We start from the raw sequence: 27,073 nt of genomic DNA, 5'->3' as shown, positions 1-27,073 counted from the left end.
ATACAAAAATGCTCGAGCTTCCCATTGTACTCAATGGGGTTTGTCACTCAAGTAGAGCTCGCCAAGCAGACACAGAGATTTATCATATGTGTAGTTTTGCTGTTATTATTTGTTGTGACATTTTGGCTATGCTTATGTCTAAGGCTTGTTTCACATTGGCAACAGTGATTTTGCCAGGAGAAAATCGCGGCAAAATCGCATCTTTGTTCCTGCTCCTTTTTTGTGAGAATAATCTTGCATCGCGGCCGCCTGCGATAAAATCGTATGTTAAAATCGCAAAATTTTTTATTGCGAAAGTCGGTAGGACTTTCTAATGTTAAAAACGCATTACATCGCACGAAAATCACAAGTTTGTGTAATCATATGCGATAAAAAACGAGGCTAGATAGGGAAACATGAGCTACAAAAAAATCGCAAATCGCGGCAATATAGAGCATGTTGCAATTTTTTTTTATTTTTATTTTTTCTTGCAAGATACCTTTAGAGAAAACATCGCTAATGTTAAGTAACCCATTGAAAAGCATAAGCTACACATACATGTGTTTTCTCACGCTATCGCATTGTGGCAAAATCGCATGATTTTGATGCCCATGTGAAATCGGTCCAGGATACACCAAATTCTTCAAAATGTTGCACACTGGATGTTAAATTAGGTGCAAATACCTTCTTTCTCAGCAATAAAGTAGCTGTGCAATTTTTTATGCTACTTTTTAAAAAGTTGCACATGATAAATCAAGTCTAAACTGCTGCGCCAGCTAAACTATGCCCACAAATTTTAGACTGAAATGAAAATGGCGTGACTTGGTGTACAAATTTAAAAAAAACAGGCTCACAAGATTCATAAATCAAGAGCAAGGTAAGTAGACCAGCAAAAAATTGAATTTTAGAAAAAAATCCAGGTGCAATAGTGTTGATAAATCTTCCCCATAAAGTTCAACAGCAGGAGGAGCAAATCTGTCTTTAAGTAATAGAAAGGAACGGGTTCCAGGTTCAGGTTTATACCCTTATGACCCTTTTCCTTTGTGTCCTCAAGCTCAAAAGGTCAGTTCAAAATCTAGATTCAGGATGTAGTCTCTGGATTAGACCCAATGCACACAGGTGTATTTACATTGCGGAACCCCGTTCTGGCGCCCACCTCCAGATTCCGCAGCGAATACTGCCTATAGACATGCTATAGAAAATTGCTTCTCCCTATCCACAAGTGGAAATCAATTGCAATTGTCCGCTCGCAGATGGAAAATCACAGCGTTTTCTATTTTGTCGCGGATTCCATGACGGTGGCTTCCATTGAAGTCAATGGAAGCCGTCTGATCCGTGGTCTGGCCGCAGCTGTCAACTCATATTCAGGAGCTACATATTCAGGATTCAGGGTAGAGGAATAGGATACTGTTTCTCGATGAAAGAACAGTGAATGACTCGGGGTGCTGGCTCAGGTTTCGGAGTACAAATCCAGGATACAGACATAATTCCGGGTTTGGGGTGCAGGCTAGGCTTTTGGGGTTAAGGGCAGAGAACAGAACATAAACTGAGGCTTCAGAGTTAAGTCCAGATTCAGACTCAAGGTAGTTAATGCAAGGAAGGGGTAGGAGGTTTAGACTACAGTAGACATGGCCTGTCTCATAGTTGTATAAGGATATAGAATTAACATATGGATGATATGAATATGTTAGAATGCTTTTGTCTTGTGTTACATATGGGTAACTAAAAGTATATTTTGTGGACAATAATTATCTCTGCCTAGATGAAACAAATATATTGGAATTCATCTTTCTGTCTGTCTGTCTGCCTTTTGATCTATGTATCAACCGGACTAGCTTTCTATTTGGCCAGAAGCTCTAAGCCACGGTCTCCAATACTTTCATTTGAGGACCACTTTGCAACTGATATATGAATAAGACACTGTGAATACTAAATTGGTTAATAAGTTAGTAAAAGTTTTAGAATATTCTTTGTTTTATGATTATTTTTTCACATCTGTACAAAACAAACTTTTGCTCTAGTGATTAGACCCTGATCTAGCCATAAACAAATGTTCTCCCCAAACGCCACCAGCGTTCCTTTTTGCAATCAGGATCTATCATCAAGAAGTGTTACAATGGAAAGTCATTAGAATTGAAGAAAATATTGTAATTTGTTGGAAAAGTTTCTGTGACTGTTCCATTGCTGTGAATGGGGGTTACAGAAATTCAGATTCACAGAACTGATTTTCAGCTGCAGAAATATCTCCTCAAAGTCTCCTTTGTGTGAATAATAAAGCATTCTGGGCAGATTTTCATGGGTATTGATTGTTTCTACTAATCAATAATAACCTTGCATATAGTGCCAACATATTCCGCAGTACATTATAATCATTGAAAGTAATAAACATACAAGAGTAATAAATATATAAGGTAATAAAAACAAATAAATATCAACAAACATTACCAACGTCCTGGCATGAAATATTTCTCTCGCTACCTAGTCCACTCAAATGCTTAAAGGGGTTGTCCAAGTTATAGTTTATTTGTAAAAATCTTTCTGCATGCAATAAAATAACAAATAGTGATATATTTATGTCTCCCTGCTCCCGCTATGTCTCTTCCTGTCTCTTCGGTCTTTTGTGTGTGTGCTTGTTTACAGGCTGCAGTCCGGCCCAGTGTACTGGATGTCACAGGCGCTGCAGCTAATAACAGATCTCAGTGATTGAGCACTGAACAATGTGATTGGCTGCAGCACCTGTGACATCCTGTGAATAGGCTGGGACAGTCTATAAATGTGACATTAAAGGAGAGGCCCGGGGCGGCAACGTGGGGCACAGCGAGAGTGAGGAGAGGTAAGTATATCACTAATTGTTGTTTAGTGCATGCAGAAGGAGTTTTACAGATAAACTATAACTCAGACAGTCCCTTTAATCTATGTTATATAATAAACTCTTAATGGAAAGTACCTCCTCTAAATCTTACTATCTAGTTGGTTAAACAGATTCTTACATGTTCATATGGGTTCTCTTGATGTGTTATGATGGAAGAGGACTCTTCAATTGATCCCTAGATGGTTCAGGACTCCTGTATTCATATTCTAAGTCTTCTAATCTTTGTTAGAGTTGTAGATAAGAAACAGGCTCCCTTCATTTATGGTGGTCCAGCCCTTTAATTGCTCCCATTTGGGCCTCTCTGGAAAAAAGAATAAATGATATGTGCTCTACTTCTATTACAATCACTCTTGAACTTGTCCTTCTTATTTTACTGTCCGGAGATTGTCTGCTAGGTAAGCACCGCCTCCCACATTTCTAATCACAGCCGCAAAATTTCTCATTCCTTTCCACTGACTTAGCCATACACTTCCAGATATGTAGAAATGACATGACAAAGTCTTTCAGATATACCCCTTAGATGAAATCTCTAGCTTGGAGTCCTGGTACCAGGACAAATTTCTTGAAACCTGGTCCTCTTAGATAGCCTGGCCCTCGACTCTCTCTCCTACATAAGGTAAATCCAAATTTGTGGTCCCATTAATTAGAACTATCCGTGCCGGATATCGGTGTTCCCTTTTAGTTTGTTGCTGCTAATTGATTCTTTCTTATTTATTAATGTGGTGCATTACTTTGTTAAAAGGGGTTTTGTGACCTTTTTTCAACAGATGACCTCTTCTCTGGACAGGGATCTGCCTCTCATGATCCCCATCCATCAGCTAATCGTCAGGCCTGCTGTCAGTGTGACGAGGCCAGATGCTATCATAAGCCGACAGGGGAGGAAGTGGGAGCGCCAACCTAATTCTCATTGAAATCACTGGAAGCAATGCTTTTTAATTGCACATCCTACTCCTGTTATGGACTGGACTGGATATCATGAGGAGCAAGAAGTGCAATAGAATTCAGCTCTCCCCCTTTCTCTGCTGTCTACTGATGACGACTTCCAGCCCCAGTGGCAGCAGCCTGATTGATCAGCTGATGGACGGATATCCCAAGTGGTGGATCCCCATCCATTGACTACTGATGATCGATCCAGAAGATAGGTCATCAGTTGAAAAAAGGCCAAAGTACCCCTTTTAAGAAAATCTTGTATTTACTGCCAATTTGGCCCGAATTTCCTTTCTTTAAAATAAAGATTTGATAAGAAACAAATCGACAAACTTTGCACAAAATGAGAGAGGATCGACCTATAAGAGCTTACACTCTATATACATACTAATTATCATTTCAATTACATGACCAATTTAAGTTCAAGATAGTCTAAATGTCATGTGACTCAGAAATGAGTGTTCAGTACCCACAGCAATTTATAGCCCCAAATAGTCTGATTCAATAGTGTGAAAGGCTGACTTCCTCGGAGATTAGTATGCTGATCTGTTGGGAATGGCTAGGTGGACAGCTGGACCATCATCTCAGATTCCAAGTAGCATCTTCCAAGTGTAGTCACAAGAGGTGAGCATTGTTTTCTGTGTTATCAGTTGAGGGAGTGCTCTGTGAAATATGGATAAATGTTGAATGCTGTGTTTTCACATAGTTCAACATGTTATTTTAGGAAACTTAAAACTCATATTGATGTTCACTTGTGGTTGTTCATACTTGTGGGCTAAACTTTTGTTCAGACCCCTAAGAATACTTCACACCTAGTAAAACAAGACACGTCTAAACATCTGTTACAAAATGAGGCAACAAGCTCTTGCTGAATTGCTCTGGACCCATTTCATTAAATATTTCATAAAGTGTTAATGAATAGAACATTTCACAGAATCTGTACTTTTCACAAGATATAATTATTGTCCAACTTAATTACTTTATCCCCTGATGTATCCACTTCATCTGATTGTGAAGATACCATAGTTGTATTTTTTTCATATCTGTCTCATGTATTTATAAGTAAAAGAGTTTTCCAATTAGCTAAAAGGGTAATGAAGATGTAAAATCATTGTATATTTGAATCAATTTATCAGATATCTCTTGAAATGCTTTTCTGACATGTTCAACTCAAAAGATTCACATAATTGAGTTTATCAGATTAATTTATAGCATTCAACCTTGTCTAAGGCTGACTTCACACACAATATGGAGAGAATAAAACCCATTGATTTCAAGGAGTTCGTTCCCATTTCCGTATTTTTTGTGTGTATTTTGGTTGCGCAAAAAAAAAATAGAACATGTTCTGTTTTTCCACATATTTGTGCATCCAAGGTCCCCATAGAAGTCAATGGGGGCACGTAAATGTGCGTCCCATACGCAAGGATATCGTGAAACTCTGTTTAATTGCACAGGAAAATGAACACATCTGGAACTTACTAGCCATTTGAATTGCTGGAACTTTGGTTGCCATGTGCAAATGAACATGCCTTGCAGGCGGAAAAAGTGCAGTAAAATACGCTGACACATGCGCAAAAAAGTTTAATTCATTCCACAAAAACGCTATGTTTAGGCATGCGCAAATACGCTTCATTAGTGTGATGCCGGACTAATCTGATGAAAAAATGAAGGATGCCTAGAATCCGACATAGATAAACCAAACCCATTCTATGGTGATCTAAGTCTGGTTCAGTACAACCATGCTGTGTAGACCCTCATAAGCCGCCATCTAAACTGAGCGTTGTCTCATGCATATGGCTGCATTACAGCTGCATACATCCTCTGAATTGTACATTAATGTAATACAGCAACCATACACTTCTATAGGGTTCTACTCTATCCTAGTATGCCTCTAGTGTCATTATTATGATTACGTATTTTTGCAATGCCAATAATTCCAAGGACCTGTACACATAGCTGGTCTTAGCTACATGTGACCCGTGGGCTTGCACAGCATGCTGACCACCAGCTTGTCTTCCCTTAGGTCCATTTGGCCAAATGACTTTTTTTTCCATTGATCAACAGCATGTTGTTTTCCTTCTGGCTTTTTCTCTTCCCTTCCAATATTCGAGACACCACAATCTCTTAGTTATGCTACTCCATTTATGTTACAAGCCTGGTTCTAGTATTGAATCTATGTACTCTGGTTGGTTTATGCTGTATTAATGTACTGAGCTTGATTCTAGTGCTGTATTTATGTCATGAGCTTAGTTCTGGTATACTATTTATTCACTGACCTGTTCTGATGCAAACATGGTGCTATCTTGCTGCTTCATGCACATGCAGAATACCTGCAGACTGCCTATCAGTGCAATATATTTTGTTCTTTTCCTATGATGGAGAGGGTGTGCTACCTAACTTAAGGCCATCACTGGCCGTACTTATAAAAGGTTACAATACATAAGGAAGAAAACACTACAGCAATAAAAATGGCTAAATGTGTGAAAGGGGACTCCGCCTGTAAGGTCTTACAGTACGATTGAAGACGAGACAATTGATGGGGGTAGAAGCTGCTCACATGGGAAGTGTAGAAGAGTTCCAGCAGTTTGTCAGCTTATCTGAAGTGGCGTGATAAGTGATGGATGGGAGGCCATAGAGGAGGATGTTGCAGTAATAATAATAATCTTTATTTATATGGCGCCAACATATTCCGCAGCGCTTACAAAACAGGGGAGAACAGACATAGGAAACAAAGATACAAAAACCACTGTTACATGAATTAATCGATTGATAGAAACAGCAAGGGTGAGGGTCCTGCTCCAATGAGCTTACATACTACAAGTAATAGGGGGATACAGAAGGTAAAGGGGCTGGAAATGTGCACAGTATGGCGAGGTGGAGAGTGAAGGATGCTATACTCATAGACAATGGTCAGACATAAGCCAAGTGGTGACTGCATCAGTTTGACTGCAGGTGGTGGTTAATTGCGGCTGGCAGGAATTGCAGTCAGTAGGACAGGAAGCATGTTATCAGGGGGAGTAAAGAGCAGTAGTCTAGGTAGGAGATGATGAAGACATGCACTAGCATATTTATTGATTGAAAGTTAAGCAAAGAACAGATTTGGAGATGTTTTTGAGTTGGAGATGGCAGGAGGTAATAAGCACTTCAATGTGTAATTCGAAGGGCAGGGCAAAATGTATCATTGTCTGCAGTGCCTCAAATTTATTTATGTTTAAAGGTAGAGATGAGCGAGCACCAAAATGCTCGAGAGCTCGTTACTCGAGTCGAACTTTCAGTGATGCTCGAGAGTTCATTTCGAGTAACGAACCCCATTGAAGTCAATGGGCGACTCAAGCATTTTTGTATATGACTGGTTCTCCGCTAAGGTTTTCATTTGTGAAAATCTTAGCAAATCACCAAAGTCATGTAAAAAACACAGAAATGGATAGGGCAGGCGAGGGGCAACGTGCAGGGCTGCATTTCGGGCTCCGAGGTCTCACTATTAAGCCACAATAGTGGCAAGAGTGAACCCCCCCCCCCCTGCACTGTCAGCATAACGATCGTTCTCCTCTGCCACAGCTGTAAGCCCTTTAAGCCCTTCCCGAAAATTCATTGTGCGATAGCCGGCAGCCCATTGCTTTCAATGGAGGCGGCTGTATTGCCGCCTCCATTGAATTCAATGGGCTAACATCATTCTGCCGGGACAAGGTGAGTATATATATATTTTTTTACTTTTTACACATTTTAGGATGATTTTCAGGTAAGGGCTTATATTTTTAAGCCCTTCCCGAAAATTCATCCCGCGCTCGCCGGCATCCCATTGCTTTCAATGGAACCGTCTGTATTGCCGCCTCCATTGAATTCAATGGGCTGACATCGTTCTGCCGGGACAAGGTGAGTATATATTTTTTTTTTACTTTTTACACATTTCTGGATGAATTTCAGGTAAGGGCTTATATTTTTAAGCCCTTCCCGAAAATTCATCCCGCGCTCGCCGGCAGCCCATTGCTTTCAATGGAGGCGGCTGTATTGCCGGCTCCATTGAATTCAATGGGCTAACATCGTTCTGCCGGGACAAGGTGAGTATATATATTTTTTTTACTTTTTACACATTTCTGGATGAATTTCAGGTAAGGGCTTATATTTTTAAGCCCTTCCCGAAAATTCATCCCGCGCTAGCCGGCAGCCCATTGCTTTCAATGGAGCTGGCTGTATTGCCGGCTCCATTGAATTTAATGGTCAGTGCTCGTTTAATCGAGATGAGCACCGCGTGGTGCTCGTCTCGAGTAACAAGCATCTCGAGCACCCTAATACTCGAACGAGCATCAAGCTCGGACGAGTATGCTCACTCATCTCTATTTCAAGGTCCTTATACGATGGCATATCATTAGGATTTGCTAGTGTCCGAACAAATCTAATGGCAAGGCTGGAAATATAATTAAAACTATAATTTATCTTTGATCTTGATTACAGCTATAAAAATGATTGATATAAAATATATGATATATATATATATATATATATATATATATATATATATAAAGGATATGGCCTTAAAGTATAAGAAATTGAATACTCACCTATTCTGGCAGCTCTCCTCCAGCGCTGCAGCCCTGATGCCAGCTGCATGGAATTTGGAAGGAGCGGTGCCGGACATTGTGCATGTGACCTCTTAGCCACTCATAGGCTTCAGCAGCCATAGAAGAATCACCACTGCAGTTGTGAGTGGCTGACCTGTCACACAATGAACATGGCTGCCCTCTGATCTTCTGGGTTCCATGCGGTGAGCATCAGTGCTGAACAGAGAGCTGTTAGAATAGGTACGTATTTAGCTTTTCTTTATTTTTAGACTGTATAACTTTTTTTAAGCCCCGGAAAACCTCTCTAAGTCATTCTGACATTATAACATTGAGAATTTTGAGAAAACAAAGTCTGTTATTTTTTATATAGCATTTTCAATAATTACCGATAATTTTAGCAGGAATGTGTGTTTTTCCAAAACATGAACTGCAATCAGTGTCCATGGTTTCTGCATGCAGCTACATTTATATACTGATTTTTATGGGTCCTAAATCATATGAAAGGGGCGATGGTAAAATTGGACGTTTAAAAGCAGGTGCAGCATTACATGGTTTTTACAAGTTTTCGCATATTTAATAAATTGACCTATAGTGTGAGCTCTTGCTTAGTGTTACTTCTGCCAGACAACTTTACCGATGTCACATATTGCACCTACTTTAAGGTATTCTAAGAGCTGCTATTTTCGTGTAGATGTTTCCTTTCAACCAAACACGTTCCTTCTAATTGCATAAGATGCAGTTCCTTGAGGGTATTTCGTTTGGACACATTGCAGTGTTAGAAAAATATTATATTATCGGGAGGAATTTTCCACGCAAAAAAAAAAAAATCAGCTTGACACCTTTTCGTACAAGTGCTTCATTCACAAGTCTGTTGTTTTGGCGCTGAATGATATTTCACAAAAACATTAATTTATCCAAATGACAGCGTAATGATCAATACAGACAGCTGTTTAAAGTCTGCGTGTAGGCTACAATTTAGTGCCATTAAGCAGTAGGCCAAATACTTCATAAATAAGTGAAAGTACCTGGAGGTGTTTAGAACATCTATACAAGAAAATGTCCTAGAAGGTTGTACTTCAATACAATGTAATATCTACAGTTCATCTGAACGTTAACCACATATGGTCCTAACTTGGCCCAACGCGATCATCCAAAGCATCAGGCTCTATATATGGGTAAACATTGAGGACTTAAAGTGGACTTAATCAGTCAATATGGAGCAAAACATTTAGCAACAAGTTACAAAACTCTTTTGTGATCCACAGAACTAGAGCGACCGTCTTCCAATCTCCTATTGTACAGGCAAGGTCGATTGAACATGGGAAGATGTTTCATCTACTATTGATATTGCTGAGACATCTCACCATCATTATAAAACAGCCATAATGCTACTTACCTATCAGATTTGACATAAGTAACATAAACATTATAAACAAACCTCTATTAGGAACTTTTGCATATCTACAGGTGCCTTTACATGGTGTGATAAGGCATATGATTTGGCGACTTATTGTACAGGGCTCGTTCACATGGCAAAATTGTGCAGTATATTACATGTGTATATTTAGTGTTCATAATTTGCAGTGAAAACAACCAATTGATTTCAATGTGTACATTCACATCTACATATTTTTTCACAGAATTTTTGGTTGCGGCAAAAAATACGCAGTATGGCCTTTAAAAAATAAAACTCTAACAACGATGCCTTGATCCTGCAATACAATTATAATTGTATTCACATGGAGGCAAGGCAATGAGGTCTGGACCAGTTGTTCTATTAACTGTCCATTGAACGATTCATTTATGAAGAGTGATTTGAGAATTAAAATTCATAAAATTCTCGTATATCTGAAGATCTGTGATGAGTAAATATGACCATTTAAAAAGTGGTCATGTCCAAGTATTTACAGGTGAGCACTGATTCAAATTGATCATATCATATCCATTATCACAGCAAGTAAGTCATCTTATAAGAGCTTCTACTTTGTCATGGCACATTGCCACCGCTGACCTGTTCCTGGATCCGTGGTCAGACGCTGCTATCATTTTCTCTGCAGCTAACGCATGCTCCTGACCCCTTTCTGAAAGGGCCAGTATACACTTCCTAATTCTGTCCTCAGCCAATCATGCTCTACCTCTGGCTATTTTAGGCATCTTTCCCCCATGGAGGATGCCAAAGCAATTTACTCTCATACTGTTGATTTTGACAAAGCCCTTGTTTGTGTATCTTCTGGTTTTGACCCATGTCTGACTCCTGACTATGCTGAATTCTATACCTGTCTGACATATTTATTGACGTGAGATTTGTTTGGTTTATAGGAATCACAGTAGAACCTTCAGATTTCTAGACTTGAAAGTATCTGCTTCTATGCTGTCCACTAATTTCTAGGAAACTTTGGAAACTTTTGGTGTTCTCTTGATGAGTAATGGCAAAGTTCAGTGATAGTATCATTCTCAAATATATATTTTTTGTACATTGGATAGATCACTAATGACAAATGGTCTTAGAACTTCATTAAAGAAATGTCAGAGGCACAATGTAATGCATTAGTCATCCTGCACTCATAACACATAAAAGTTTTATTTTTCACAAATAATTTAAATTGAAAGATTCTAATTGCAATCGTCATCATTTTGGAATGATATATGAAAAGATAAGTCTAATTCTCTGTCTCTTCTTAACCCTATTTGATTCAAGCTATCTTTTAATAGTGTACATTCATTAGGTAAGTGTTAGACAATGTGTTGATGCACAGTTGAATTTTTCCATGAGGACATCACTAGATAGGAATGTTCTCTGTAAAGAAACATTTACTTGTTGCTAGTAAAAACAGTCATTGAGATAAAGCATAATTATATTCACTACACAAGGACATAAGATTTGTAATAACCAGAAGTCTATACAATGACGGCATCAGATTCCCCTTTTATGTGGTTAAATGGTTGTCTAGGTCTGCTTGTTAATAGTGCATACAGTAGATGTAAGAATACATTTAACTTGTATAAATATTAGGCATCTCTGTATGCTTTATGAAAATGTTTTCAAGTCACGTGGCTCACCAAGATTCCATTAGGCTTAGTAAAGTAGATCCGAAAAGTAGAAGAGATGGGAATTTCCCCCAAAAAATCTGATGTGTAATTTCTTAATCCCAGAATATAGTGATATTGGAAGATAAGGTAATGTCCCCTGGTGCAAGCACCGAGTCATGACTGACTCACATTGTGACGTTTTCTTGGCAGGCTGTTTTTGCGGGGTGGTTTGCCATTGCCTTTCCTAATCATCTTTACCCCCCCCCCCCACACATCCCCATAGTACTCATTTTACCAACCTCGGAAGGGTGGAAGGCTGAGTCAACCTTGAGCCGTCTACCTGAACCCTATTGGAAACACCTGCTCAATTAAAAGAAATGTTTTGTGTAAATAAACCCTAAAACGAACCTGTCACTAGTTTCATGCTGCCTAAACCACAGGTAGCATGAACCTGTATGTTATATTCTGAAACATTGCTGCTTAGTTTGAAGTTTGACTTGGAGCTTAGCTCTTAAGTCAAAGAGGCCAGTAGCGCCAAGTTCTCCTTGCCCACAATATCAAGTCTGCCAGTTCCTCTCTCTGCTCGTGTGTAGGGAAAGAGCTGTCAGCCTTAATGACGTGGGCAGGGAGAACCTGTCTCAGCCCGGCTGTTTGACTCAAGAGTTTTGAGAGCTGAGCTCCAAGTCAAACTTCTAAGTATATTTTTGCTGAAATGCAACAGTGTTTTTGCCGAATGTGCATATCTGTTCATATGTCCGGGCAATATGAGCTTTGTGACAGGTTCACTTTTAGTGCAGAAGTACACTGAGAGCATGGCCCAATATTAAAGCTATTTATTCTGCTCCTGCCACTTCCTATACGAGAACACATTAGTATACATTCGGAATTCCATAGTGCCATGGTTGCCTTCACAATTTAATTTTCAAGATATAGCTAGCAGTAATTGGAAGTGGCAAAACAATTTGTGTCTTTTTTTATTACATTCTTCCACATAACAATCATATCACCCATATCCATACTCGTACTGTCTACTGCCGTCATGATGTTAAGCTGCTCACCCCAATTCACTTAATAATTCAACTTTTTCAAGGACTCATATGCACTTACTGTACAAGGAAGGCTTGCTATCCTAAAGTACAAAGACAAGGACAGGACCATGAATACTCAACCTGTTAGGGTCAGAGACACATCTATTTTTTAAGAATTTTACAGATTTTTTTTTCCATTTCTTGATTCTAGCTTGAACATGGAGGTATTTTAAAGAGGTTTTCTAAGTACAGACATTGATATACGATTAGTGTCAGATTAGTAGGAATCTGTTGTGACCCCAACGATTGCAAGACCTAAATGGCAACAGTGCTAGGAGAGCACAGTGCCACTTCATCTCCTGATATAGTAGTTTTGCTTGGTCTTTTACAGTTGTTTGGTTCAATACAGTCATTTTGCAGCTATTTAGCTTTTGGAAAAAGGATATCGCCTTAATTCCGCTGATTGGCGATGAACAAGTCATTCAGACCTCCACCATTTCATTAAGGCAGCTTGTTCAATTTATACTGTTTAAACATATGAACACATTAAGCAAAGTTGATACTGGGCCTACTATTTCGCCTGCATAAAAGTTTCCCAGTACATTGATTATAGGCTTGACAACAGTACCATGTATAAGGTAACTAGATAGGGTTCTCCTTTTAATGGATTTAAGGCCCATTTAGACGCAATGATTTCACTCAAAATTCACTCAAAGCTGTCTTTTGAGCAATAATCATTGTGTGTAACTGCACTGACATCATGCAGTTTTCGTTAAGCAGTTGCTGATCGTTGTGTTTTAGCATGCTGAAAGACAAAGATCAGCCTTATGAGAAGTTCACAGCGGTATACAGCTGATACTATTGTTTCAGCTGTATCCGCTCCCTAAACACAGGTGGGGTATGAAGAACACAGCGGCCCCGCTTGTCTTCTGCATCCCCCGCTCGGAGCACTCAGCTATATAACAGCCAGGCGCTCCGAGCAGAAAGCAGCTGGATGTAGAAGACAAGCGGCCCCACTTGTCTTCTCTATCCCCCGCTCAGAGTGCTCGGCTGTATAACAGCAGCTGGATGCAGAAGACAAGCGGCCCTGCTTGTCCTGTGCATACCCCGTTCGGAGTGCTCAGCTGTATAACAGCCAGGCGCTCTGAGCAGAGAACAGCTGGATGCAGAAGACAAGCGGCCCCACTTGTCTTCTGCATACCACACTTGGAGCACAAAGTGATCGCTCAATGTTTGAGCGATCACCTTGCACTTAAAGGCACACAACGATTATCGCTCAAAGGTCACTCAAAAGACATCTTTTGAGCGATATAATCGTTGTGTCTAAATGGTCCTTTAGTCAACAGCAACATATATGAAGGGGTACACAAAAAGGTAATCAGGAATTGATTAAAGGTAATCTTTTCATTTGAACATTTTGAAACATCAGTCCCCTTCAAAGTATTCTCCATTTGATGCGATACGTTTATCCAAACCTTTTTTTTCCACTGCTCAAAGCATTTTGTATCATTGTTATTAATGTCCTTTAGTACTTGTGCTGCTTTTCGTTTCATCTCTTCAACATCAGCAAGACGTTTTCCTTTGAGTTCTCTTTTAACCCTAGGAAATAAACAAAAAAGTTACATGGATAAAGATCGGGTGAATACGGGGGGTGAGGCAAGGGTGTCATGCCGTTTTTCATCAAAAATTGCATCAGCGTGAGCAGATGTTGATGTTGATGGAAGAACCAGTCACCTGTTTGACACAAATTGGGACATTTTTTCATCCTTCATAATGCAACCTTTTCAAAATTAAAAAAAAAATATTATGGTTGCATGTTTGACCCTGTTTTACAAATTCTGAGTTCTCATATCAAAGAAACAAATGAGCATTGCTTTCACTTGTGACTTTGCTTGTTATATGAATCAGCTATCACAAAATAAATGAAAAACTAAACTACTTGTTTAAGAAAAAAAATCACTGCAGTCAAACGCAACCTTCTCCAGCATCATCGGCTGGCATTCCGCCTAAGAAGGGTTCCGCAGACATTCACCGAGGAACATATGTATGTAATAGTAATGCCCCACTCACCAGAAGAAGATCCTTGTTTCTTTTGGGTAGCCCCTCGTACATGGCATGTTACGTGGTATCTAGAGTAAACCCAGGCTAATCAGCTATTTTACAAAACCATGAGAACATAAACCAATTATATGGAATAAATTATTGTCATTCTACTTTTCATAATGTCATTTATCAGAATTAGTTTAGACAGACTAAACCTCAAAATGTTGTTATCTTGACCTCTGCTACGTTGGAGAATTTGATGCTTTTTGTGTCTTAGTAAAGATTAGTAATTAGGTGCAACAATCCATCAACTTGTCATGCAAGGCACCTTGTTAAGGAAATAGTTGCGCAGACAGAAGATAAGAGCGGAGGTATAGGGAAATGTTTTTGTAATCCTTCCTATATCCTGTATATCTGGCAGCAGGAATGACAGTGATGTCATATACAATAATTTTAGTCAGTAGAATGTTAATATGGTGGTGCCAAGTCAAAACTACTTTACAGTGTAGAACATCCATTTTAAGCAAATACAGTATATTTCTTGAATAGAGTTAAGGAAAACCCTTCTGCAAGTGAAATACAGATTTCTGAAAGAGACCAGTGCTGAGGGTCATCTTCATGTACCTTCACATGTATACAGTAATTTATCCATGAACTGACTTATCCATAGAAAGCTTTATCTAGAGGCATCATACGATAATAGCACGCAGGTGGTGTATAAGAAAAATAACTATCGCTTTTGTTACATGAAAAGGGGAAGCCAGAGCTAGCATTAAAATTGGGGATCTAATTGTAGGTCAGTGTCTCACTGAACATTCGATATCTACTTGCATGTGGCCTACTAATGGTGACATTATTATTGAAGGTAAACTTATATCAGTGAAGGTGCCTTTATATACTTCGAAAGCACATGCCATTCGACTAATTTGGATCATTGCTTACAGTCTTCTTGGCATGTAAATATTAATACATTAACTCCTTAATTGGTAGATTCCAGATCTTCAAGAATGCTATAAATTTTGGTTAAAATCATTGTATTTAAGTATACGTGCTCAACAGTCTGGCAATGTACTATGTACTATGTACCATGTACCATAAATACAAATCCATTGACTACTGAGGAATCACCACATATTAACAGGTCATTTTATTGTTTTTTCAAGTCCAGTAGGCAATAGATGCACAATAGACGAATTGTCGAGTCGTGCACATTATGGAAGTATGTAAGAGTAGAGCGATAATGTAAGATACTCTGTCTCCAATGTATGGCTCGTTTCCACCTGGGTTCAGGAATTTGATTTATATCAGATGACCTGACATGGGTATTCAGACTAATGCAATTTATAGCATACCCTTACTATATTCAATAGCTGTCTAAATAGCGGGACTTTTTGGATTTCCCACAATTACTGGAATTGGGTTCCTTATCTCCTAGTGGGAGTAAAACAGCTCCCATATCTCCAACATGTCTAAGGATATGCTATAAATTGTATTTGTTAATTTTCCCTTTAATCTTAGTTTTTTTAAATGGATAGTAAAACTGATTTAGGCTCTCACTGCAAACATTTTTGTCGTCAGTTTTAAACGGATTGTCCAGTAGTAAACTATTGCTCGACTATCCTTACAATAGGTCATCAATAGTAAAATGGTGGAGGCCCATTGCCTAGGATCCATACCAATCACTGAGTAGATACGTTTTTGCACTGAGCTGATTTGTACATGAAGCAGACAGCTCTGTTTCCACTGGAATGGCCAGGCTTGGTATTGCAGGCCAAGTTCCAATTGAATGGGTGTAATACCAAGCCAAGCCAAAGCAGTTGGATCGAAGCTGACTGCTTCCTGCAGAAATCAGCTTAGTGCATGTTTATGGCAGCCAGGCAAACAGTTGATTGACGGGAATCCCAGGTGATGGATTCTGCCAATCTGCTATTGATGGCCAATCTTGACAATAAACTGCTAATTAGAGATGAGCGAGCACCAAAATGCTCGGGTCCTCGTTATTCGAGTCAAGCTTTTTGTAAAATTCGAGAGCTCTATTTGAGTAATGAACCCCATTGACTTTAATGGGAGACTCAAGCATTTTTGTATGTGACCCGCCGGTTGCAAAGCTTTTAATTTCTCTCTCTCCCAAGCCAGCCACAAACCCACAAACTAGCATTGACGTGCGCAGCGTCGCAGCGGGGAGGGGTCGAATCTGACACGTCAGCGGCGCGGAGGCGCCAAAACTGGGGCAGGGTAGAATAAAATGTTAATATGCTACAAACTAACTGTAAACATAAATACCACAATGATGAGGCCCTCAGCTACTACATGAAATTCCTTCAATATCTGAGATTTTAGCTGTTGTGATGTGAGGTGGTGAATACAGTAATCTGTTAGACAGGGAACACTAGATTATCTGCATACTCGTTATTGGTAGCATATTCTGTATAATGTTTTCTGTACTAAAACACTCACGACTGTTCTATTTAACTGACTGTCACAAGTGTGAATGTTTCCTGCTGCTTGTGGCTGTATTACTGTGGATAACACAGCAAATGTGTCTTTTAAAGGCAGTTTGTGGGTCATGATCTATTTTCTTATGACATATTATCCTAAGGCTTCATGTCTCTCCTGTTGATTTAGGAAGGGTGTAAGAGCATAACATCCTTAGATATGTGATATCTCTGCTTCTTCATGAAGCAATGTCATTTGTATTCACAAAGCTCGTTCTTGCTTGCTTACTAGACTATGACTGACATGGTCGTATTTAGAAAAATATTCATTTATAGCTTTTTAGAATCTGATATTTTCATTGCAAACAATTTTTATGCAATTACCAACATGTTTAATACCCATTTCAAACCTTTTAAGGGTATTTTCACACAAAGGAATTCTCAACAGAGATTCCACACCGAAATGGCATGGAATCTGCATCAAGAAGTGACATATCACACCTTTTTATCCACATTGAGATCCATAGTCTATTCATCGTTCAGTTTCAAAAATCATCGTCAGCTCGTTGGCTTCTTGCTACATTTAAACACTGATCATTCAGTGTTTCACATAGGAATGCAAAACACTGAGCAATAAGTGAACAAGAAGTTCATGATTCCCAATGAGAATTTGCCTGTCTAAACAGACTGCCCGAGCGCGAATGTGCTACTGATGACATCACCAGCTCATTCGCTTGGGCAAACAAGAATGATGAGGTTCTTGTTAGGTGTAAAAGGAGCAATAGACAATAGGAGAAAAGGGAGAAAAGGAACAATAAAGGGATGTAGTAAGGTAGAAGATGGTAAGGGAGCCATGATAATGAGAGAAGGAAAAGAAAAAGTGATATTCTGAAGTACATTCATTTAAGAGACCAGTGCCATTAATAAAGCATTCCATCAGAGAAATAACTCATCTAGGTTAACTGTTTCCACCTAATGAGCAAAAGTGTAAGAGTCTTTAAACCAGGTCCAAGAAGACCATACATGGGTAAGGTCTTCAAAACTACTATGCCCTGGAATGGTGAGATCCTCCCTCTTAATAATGGCATGAAGCAAGTCCATTCATTGCAATCTTGTTGGTACCAAGGTGGATCTCCAAAACCAGGGAATGAGGACTCTTATAGCCAATAAGAAATGACAGAGAAGGTCTTCTTTAAAAAAAATGGCATTGGGAGTGGCGCAATAGAAAGAAGGGCCATTTCTGTGCTATTTTGAATAGATCTTAGACATAACTTCATATATAGAAAAATTATTTCTTCCTACCTGGTCTTTAGTGCAGGGCAACTATACCAAGTGAGAGTCGCAGTGACCCTCTTCCCATTGCATCTCTAGCAGAGATCTGATTATGCTGGGTACATGAGATGGAGAACGCAGGGAGTACTATACCAACGGGTCAGGATTTTGACATTTGTTTCCTTGGACCCACAGGAGATAAATATTTTAAAGGGAGAATTGGGCGGGATTTCTTTATAAAACCCAGATGACTTCACCTTTCAATAGAAGCAAAACAAAATAAAGCTTTGACAATGCATACCACTGGCACCAACACCAAAAGAACACCTTTAAAGGGGTTGTCCCGCGAAACAAAGTTGGGGTATACACTTCTGTATGGCCATATTAATGCACTTTGTAATGTACATTGTGCATTAATTATGAGCCATAGAGAAGTTATTCACTTACCTGTTCCATTGCTAGCGTCCTCGTCTCCATGGTGCCGTCTATTTTTCAGCATCTAATCGCCCGATTAGACGCGCTTGCGCAGTCCGGTCTTCTCCGTGTTGAATGGGGCTGCTCGTGCTGGAGAGCTGCTCCTCGTAGCTCCGCCCCGTCACGTGTGCCGATTCCAGCCAATCAGGAGGCTGGAATCGGCAATGGACCGCACAGAAGACCTGCGGTCCACCGAGGGTGAAGATCCCGGCGGCCATCTTCGCAAGGTAAGTAAGAAGTCACCGGAGCGTGGGGATTCGGGTAAGTACTATCCGTTTTTTTTTTTCAACACATGCATCGGGTTTGTCTCGCGCCGAACGGGGGGGGGGGGGCTATTGAAAAAAAAAAACGTTTCGGCGCGGGACAACCCCTTTAAGGCTTATGTCGGACCATTATAACCTATGGATACATTTGGCAAATAACTGCAGGAGATTTCCCGGAACGTACAGCAGAGCAGTAGTATTAATATAGCCCTAGTGGTAAACTGTTTTCTGCTGTCAGATTTGGAGGGTATGGCAGAGAATATGCATTGCCCAGAGCCATGCAATCTTACAATCTCTCCTGAATATATCAGGGAATTGCTGTTTGTGCAGTTCTCTAATATATTAGTCTAGGTTCCCCTACATTTTGGCATATTTTAATGCATTCCCAGCAAAAGCCGTTATAACAATTTAATAAAGTTATGATTTCTGCTTTGGGACAACCTAAACCAGCAAGAATTTTATTTTTCTTTCCAATTAAGAAATTCATGCTGTTAGATCATTTAGACATTATTTTTAACTTTTTAAATGAAACCTTTGATGTTAATATTGGTAGATGTTCATGGTTTATTCGCCTTGAACAATTTGTCCCAATTCCAGCAATAACATTTAGTTGAGTCCTGGTTTGGCAATTACTGACCACAAAACGGGGCCAAATGCTTAACTACTACACTAATCTCTACTTAACTATTAGGCTGTTGGCCTGTAACGGTCTTCGTCTGCCAAGCCTTGTGTGGCTGTTTCATACTGCTTAAACACAAGCTCATATGATAGATTTGAGAGAGCAAAGTTACTTCTGTAATAAAATCACTGCTTACCGATCAAGCCAAGTAGTCTTAATAACAGTAGAAGAACAAAATGAAATAGCACATTCTGGATTTAAGTACTTATTAGTTTATTTTCAGGAATCGTATATGCTATTGATCAGTCTAGTTACCATTTCCTAATGTCCCAAAAATGTTACGTTGTTCACTTAGTCCTTAGGGAGAGCAACTATATACTATAAACTAAGTGAGGAGACTCAAATGGCCACGCACGCTCCTCTGGGTAATATGCAAATAAGGGAGATGGAATAAATCCTCTACAGTGCCACCTATTGAAAGGCAGCATTCCTTTGAGTCAAAGTGGGACTTTTTATACAAGTCTTGTTACAATGACTGGGAAGACTTGTATAAAAAGTCCCACTTTGACTCGAAGGAATGCTGCCTTTCAATAGGTGGCACTGTAGAGGATTTATTCCATCTCCCTTATTTGCATATTACCCAGAGGAGCGTGCGTGGCCATTTGAGTCTCCTCACTTAGTTTATAGTATATAGTTGCTCTCCCTAAGGAGAAAAGAGCGTTTCTGACCCCTGTCCCAGGCCTCTCACTAGCAAAAGCCAGACTCCTACTGTACACTGATGATGGGCAATAACCCGGAAACAGCTGTATGTACATGGAGTCTGGCTTTGCTTTTGATTCCCAGTCATTGTAACAAGACTTGTATAAAAAGTCCCACTTTGACTCAAAGGAATGCTGCCTTTCAATAGGTGGCACTGTAGAGGATTTATTCCATCTCCCTTATTTGCATTGTTCACTTACAAATACAGTATACTGATGGACTTGTCTCATTGTTCAGTAGGCGCTGAATAGCTTAACTTGATCCCATTGGCTATCTCTTGGGGAGATAATAACACCCTATTTATTAAGAGCCACCATTATGTTTATATTTATACTTTTTCTTCTTATATCAGTATGTGGCTATATAGTTGCAATACATATTTCTGTTTTATGAAAGTCCTCTTCCATTTACTAGTCAAATATATGCTAGAGTACAACACCAAATAAAACCTACAGTTAAGTGGAGTAAATTCCTTATTCGGTGAGAAAGGATGAATCCAGAGAGGGACAAGGTCCATGTACCATGGAAGGAATAGAGACATACCCAACAACACCAGCAAAGGAACAACTTTACAAATGTGATTATTAAAAGCCATTTAATAAATTAAGTTATAACAGTTGAAGTTGGTTCCTGTTGCTAGATATTCCTCTAGTCCTTCATGATTAATGCAGTCTGACTGCTGGGATGCCAACAATTCCAAGTGAAAAAGGACCGTTCCTAGTGGCTCAAGGGATTGACCGATGGTTGGGTGCCACGTCATTATGACACATCATCCTCTGTTGCTTTGCTATTGAGTAGTGAGTCTGCCAGTGCAGAAATTCAGATGAAGCCAAGCCTCTGACAAGCAGTCTAATAGGATTGTGACAAGTAGTGTCTGTGTGGGCACATTATGGCTGCTATCAATACCACTAGGCTATGTTTCTAAGTAATTCTATATAGAGAACTTGTATATATAATATATGGATAGGGAAATCTCTTTATTTTAATTTTTATACTAAATATAAACGTTCATCAAACTCCTGATGATGCTTTATTGATAGAAACGCCTGGGACTTTCTAAGTAGTAGATGGAAGGGCCATCTGACTATATTTATTGAGTATGTGGAAGTACTTTAGTCTCTAAAATTGCATGAGACTAGTTGATTTCTCTAAGTTGCCAGGGCATTTTTTGGTTTAGATATAAACACCGAGTATGAGAGAGGTACTAACTCTGAGAGCTAGTTTATACTAGCAACACAACTGAAGCTGGTAGTCATTTATATGTATAGACATTTTATTCAGGCAGCTTTACCAGGAGTTTAAATATAAGCTGACCTGAAATATAGCTTCATACGCAATAGTGACATTTTCCTATTTATACTGAGTCAGTGATTTTAGATTTTAGTGAAACCAATAAAGGTTAAGTTTTCTCTTTTTTTTTTTTTCTTAGTAAATAAAGACAAAGAGGAGCCTAAGCCCTCATGGCCCTTTTTCCGCATATTACCGCTCCCAACCAAGGGTTGTGTAGAGAAATTCAACATAGCATCCATCAAGGCAAGAAAGCTATATTGTACTACCTGTATGGCACCAGGTTGGGAATAGCATATGTATGAAAAATCTGAAGTGGTCTTGTGATTTACTACCACTTTGCGATTGGTTGTGGTCCATAACTTCCACTTATGAAAACTCTTTAACCTTTTCAACATATGAATTTCAATAAAAGGGCCACAAAACATATTATAGATACCAACAAATACCTTACTGACATCTGTGGGTATGATCAATTTCAATAAATAGCTTAAATGTCATGTAAAATATTTGTCCCACCCATGATTCTTGAGTCGTAAAAGTAAAAATTTTGTCCAGACAGCAATGATCAAACACGGGACATGACTACGGTAGTTTATATTAAAGGGGTTACCGAAGACTAAAATTTTGATTACTTAACCTTAGGATGGGTCATCAATATTGGATATCCTAACTCTGTGCACCCAACCCCAATTCTCAGGCAAGCTCGGTGGCCTCTTCTCAGGTCTGTGACATCATGTTCATTGTTTACATGGTCTATGTGCAGCTGAGTTCCATCCAAGTTAATGGGATTGAGCTGCAATTACGGTCACTACTGCCACAACATGTATGGCGCTGTGTCTGGTATCTATTGAAGAAGCCGCAGTGCTCACTCAATGATACAGTTTTTTCAAACAATCAGTGAGTTTCACCGGCAGTCGAACTGCCATATATCTGCTATTGGTGAGACAGCCTAAGGATATGTTGTCAATATTTTAGTCCCATAGAATCCATTTAAACTATTTACATTTTCACAAGGCTTAGATACATTATATTCAGAAAGACAGTTTTGTTCTGGTCAAATGATTACACTAAACAGGAATGAACAGGGATCTTTTGATGTGTTTTTACTAACTGATCTCTCCATTTATTTCAGAACAATGGTTCCTTGATTTGGTGCCAGAATCACAAGCAATGTTCAAAGGTAAATACATGTTTGGCCCTTTTATGCTCATCAGTTGTTCTTTCTTTAAATAAAAAAAACGAAAGTGAGAAAAATGAACCATTAATAAATGACGTGGAAAAATGTTCTCTCTTTGTGTGATTCATCCTTCTCTCCTTACTCCCAGGGCTTTTTAAGTACCATAATAACTCCTTCACTGTTGAGGACTTCATTTAAACATTGCTTTTCAGTGATAGTGCTTATTCAAGACTTGACAAGTTTAGAATTGAAGTGAGAACGCTTGTTCATTTAACCCCATGTTTCTCTGGGAGGGGCAACTAATCAGTTCAGATACTTTCAATGATTTAGGGGGTTGAAGGCGACTCATTATTTATTGTAGCTCTGCCATTAGAAATCCAAAGAGCACATAAACTTATGACTAATGGGTTCTATTAGACAGGAATCTCATTAAGCTGTGTCAACGAAAGATGCATTATATCAAATGGTATGGTAATTCAGCTTGACTTGCTCTCAAACACTGAAGAGAAGGCTTTGCTGTAATACTGTATGTTTATGAGTATCTATCTGTATATATAATATCATAAACAATACATATACACTTATTCTAAAAAGAAATCAAGCACCTAGAAGGAGTTGTTGGAGTTGAATTAAACTTTCTAGGTGTGATTGTAATGTTGGTCTAATAAGTGATTATAATATCAGAGCAAAAGGATAATTCATTGTGGAAAACTAAACACTGGGGGAGGCTCTAAGTACCCTGTTGTACAGCCTCTAGCCTGGATACAAGATGTGGTATGGCGGGCATGGAGGCATACAGATTTTTTATAGTATCCTGTGGCATATTAGTCCACATTTGCTGTAACTGAGCCACTAGATCGGGTAAACTCATAGGCTCTCGATGATAGCATTCCAGATATTTCCATGCATGTTATAATAGCAATAAATCTGTTGACTGGACAAACCACAGAAGTGTGGCAATGTTGTGGAGACATTCCAGTGACATCCATGCTTTGTGCGGCCGAGCATTATCCTGCTGGAAAGTGCCTCTTGGAAGTCCTGCCATGAGAGGCAATATATTTGGCTGTGGGAAGTCTTTAACATATCACTGCACTGTCATTTTTCCTCATATCACTACTAGGGTTAACCAACTGTCATATGCGATGCAACCCTCCCCCCCAGACCATCACACCAGCAGTGGCGGTAGTATGCTGCTCCACAGCAAAGGCAGGATTGAGGCTCACCCCTAGAGCTCTAGACATGAACATGGGCATCATTAGGGCCCTGGCTTAAGGCCCATTTACACGAGCAGATTATTGCTCAAAGATAGCTCAAACAACAGTTTGAGCGACAGCTTTGAGCAATTATTTTGCATAAAAAATAATTGGTATTTAAGTAGTTACTCAGCTACTTAAATACCAATTATGTATGCAAATGAAGCCTTCTCTGAACACAGGCTCAGATCCTTTGTTCTCCATGGGGAAACAATGCTATCAGCACTCCCCATGGAGAACTACTGATAAAAGTGAGGGATGATTTTTAGGTTAGCTTGATTTTAATGATCAGCTAAAAGTGCCCGAAAAGCGGGTGACCCATTTACACGCACCAATTATCGCTAAAACAATCGCCGATTAGCGAATATTTAGCGATAATCGTCCAGTGTAAATGGGCCTTTAGTCTCTGAAGACAACCCGGTTCCACTCTGTAGCAGTCCAGTTTCATTGTTGATGACACAACTGCAAACAAAGGCGACGGTGAGTGGGTGTCAAAAGCATAATGGACACCATGAGACCAAATGTCCCTCTGCCAAGCACACAGAAATGGTTCCAACAGACAAAGAGGCCTATAATGAAGGTGCCATATGTCTCTGGATGTCAGATAGCAAACCGTTAAAGCTGATCATGCTTGTCAGACAATCAGACAATCCTCTCTACCGCTAGTTTTTTGAGGACATACTGAACCTAGTTGCCTTGTGTGCATGGCTTCATGCACCCACTAGTCCCAACACCTCCTAACTGTCTGGTCATAATGGCCTAAGTGGTGGGCAATTCATTGATATGACCATCCAGCTTATTGCATTCCAATAATGGTGTGCCCCCTCTCGAACTCTGGGTGAAATCCTCTTTCTAGAGGCATGTCTAGTGGTCAACAAACTCTAGAGGTCCACTACACACAAGTAGCCTCTGAGAACCTTTTTACAAGGTTGGAACCACTTTTAGGGCCTCAGGTGGTAAGACTGTTCAACTAATCATACAACAACTCTAATCATTTGTATATATGCCTGAGATGTAACTGCATGCAGACTTGTCGTGTGATTAGATGAATGGTCTTGCCACCTGAGTCCCTCAAAGTGGTTCCAGCCTTGAGCTATAAAAAGCTCTACTTGTGTGTAGTGAACCTTTTTTTCTGGTTTTGTAGCACTTTTTGAGCACTAGACATGCCTCTATGATGCAATCTAAGAGATTTTGCTGAATTAACAGAATTTGAGAGGGGCCCATTATTCGAATACCAGAAGCTCGATGGTCGTATTGACACATTGCATGCCACTTGGGCAATTCTGACAAGACTTTTAGAAGATGTTGGGACCAGTGGATGCATAAGGGCACGCACACAAGGTGACCAGGCTCAGGACACCCTCTACAGACCACCAGCAGAGAGTATCATCTGATCAATCAACAATTGTGAGCAGCTCCAACTGTTTCATTGTGCACCATCCAGAGACAGATGACACCATCATTACAGGCCCCTGTGTCTATCGGAATCATTTCCAGGTACTTCGCTGAAGGACATTTGGTCTTACAGCACTCATTACTTATACTGCCTTTGATACCCACCATTGCCTCCATTTACAGTGGTGTTATGAATGATGAAACTGGACTGCTATGGAGTAGCACTGGGTTATCTTCAGCAACAAATCCAGGTTTAGTTTGGGCACTGACAACAGCTGTGTTTGAGGTTTGAGACCTAGGTGTGGGTACCTCAATCCTGCCTTTGATGTGCAACCGCACTTCCCCCACTGCTGGTGTGATGGTCTGGGGGGGATGGCATGTCACATGACTGGGTTAGGAAGGATAATGACAGCTCAGTGATATGTTCAAGACTCCCTGCAGTCACATGTGTTGTCTCTCATGGCGGCTTCCAAGAGGCATTTTTAGCCTGTTTGGACACACACACAAGGGTGTTACAGGAATGCCTTCACAACATTGAAACACTTCTGTGGCCTGCCCGGGGACCAGATTTATTACCAATAGAACATGTATGATACCACCTGGGATGCCAACTTTCACAGCCTATGAGTTTTCATGATCTAGTTCAGTTACATATACTATACAGAACCTGTATACCTCCATGCCCACACGTATCACATCTTGCATTCAAGCTAGAAGCAGTACAACAGGGTAATAGAGCCTCCATGCCCACCCGTATCACATCTTGTATCCAAGCTAGAGGCGGTACAACAGGGTACTAGAGTCTCCATGCCTGCCCGTAAAAGATTGAATAGCTATTGAAAACACAAGAAAATGCACTGTGCTACGGTTTAACACACTACGTGTCAACTTTTCAGCTTTGCTACATGTGTATATGCTGCACTATCTTGTCTGTCATAATGCCAGAGAGTATGATGTAAATCCGGCATACTCTATTACAGCCATTTATGTCCATCATGTTCCAGATCTGAGACGTCAGCTATTTTTGTTGTTCCTATGACAGTGGCCACATTTGAGTAGGTGCTTTCCATTCTTCAGTATTGAAAGAAAACCCCTGTAATGACATTGCGGTAGATTATAGAACACCACTTTATAGTTTTACATTTAGAAGCATTTATTCTTCTATTTTATTTGGTCATTTTCGAATCCCAGGGAATCTTAATTGTGAAAACCTCAAGGAAGCAGAGATGATCCATGTTGTATAATAGCAAGCTTTAATATTTATAGGCCATAGATATGTATAAAAATCTCAGCATGACATTTTCTTATAGTAGATTACCTAAACCTCTTAGCTACTATTAAAGCATTACAAAATACATTACTAGTAATATTAAAGTGTACTGAAGCCAACAGTGTGAATCTGGTTGATTAATGTGAATGTACATCTGCTCAATTTAATAGGACCCATTCAGTGATTAAATCAACAAGATTAATGTAGAGAACATTTTGAGTTCTATGGCTCTGTCCCACTTGACTCTTTAATATGTCAGTAGATTATATCTACAAACAGTTAAATACTTGGCCACCATTTAAACATTTAGACTAATCTGATTAGAGATGTCCAAATTGTATAAGTGGTCTGCAGTTTATGGATCATCTTCCTTTTTATGATCCTCTTGAGATTCTTGGTCTTTAGCTTTTGACCGAGGATAATAACTT

The 27,073-nt window shown here is 39.6% G+C and overlaps 1 protein-coding gene across 1 annotated transcript in view; it reads left to right on the top strand.

The window, feature by feature from the left end:
• The window catches only part of ANOS1 (anosmin 1), a 232,047-nt gene that overhangs the window by 31,849 nt on the left and 173,125 nt on the right, over positions 1 to 27,073 (top strand). The window contains exon 2 of the mRNA XM_066599923.1: positions 22,683 to 22,730. Within this exon, the coding sequence (XP_066456020.1) occupies positions 22,683 to 22,730 (48 nt within the window). The remainder of the gene's footprint in view (positions 1 to 22,682; positions 22,731 to 27,073) is intronic.

The sequence above is a fragment of the Eleutherodactylus coqui genome, chromosome 4, assembly GCF_035609145.1.
Source record: "Eleutherodactylus coqui strain aEleCoq1 chromosome 4, aEleCoq1.hap1, whole genome shotgun sequence".
In the NCBI taxonomy this organism is placed as follows: Eukaryota; Metazoa; Chordata; class Amphibia; order Anura; family Eleutherodactylidae; genus Eleutherodactylus; species Eleutherodactylus coqui.
This window is presented reverse-complemented; position numbering and strand designations above follow the sequence as displayed.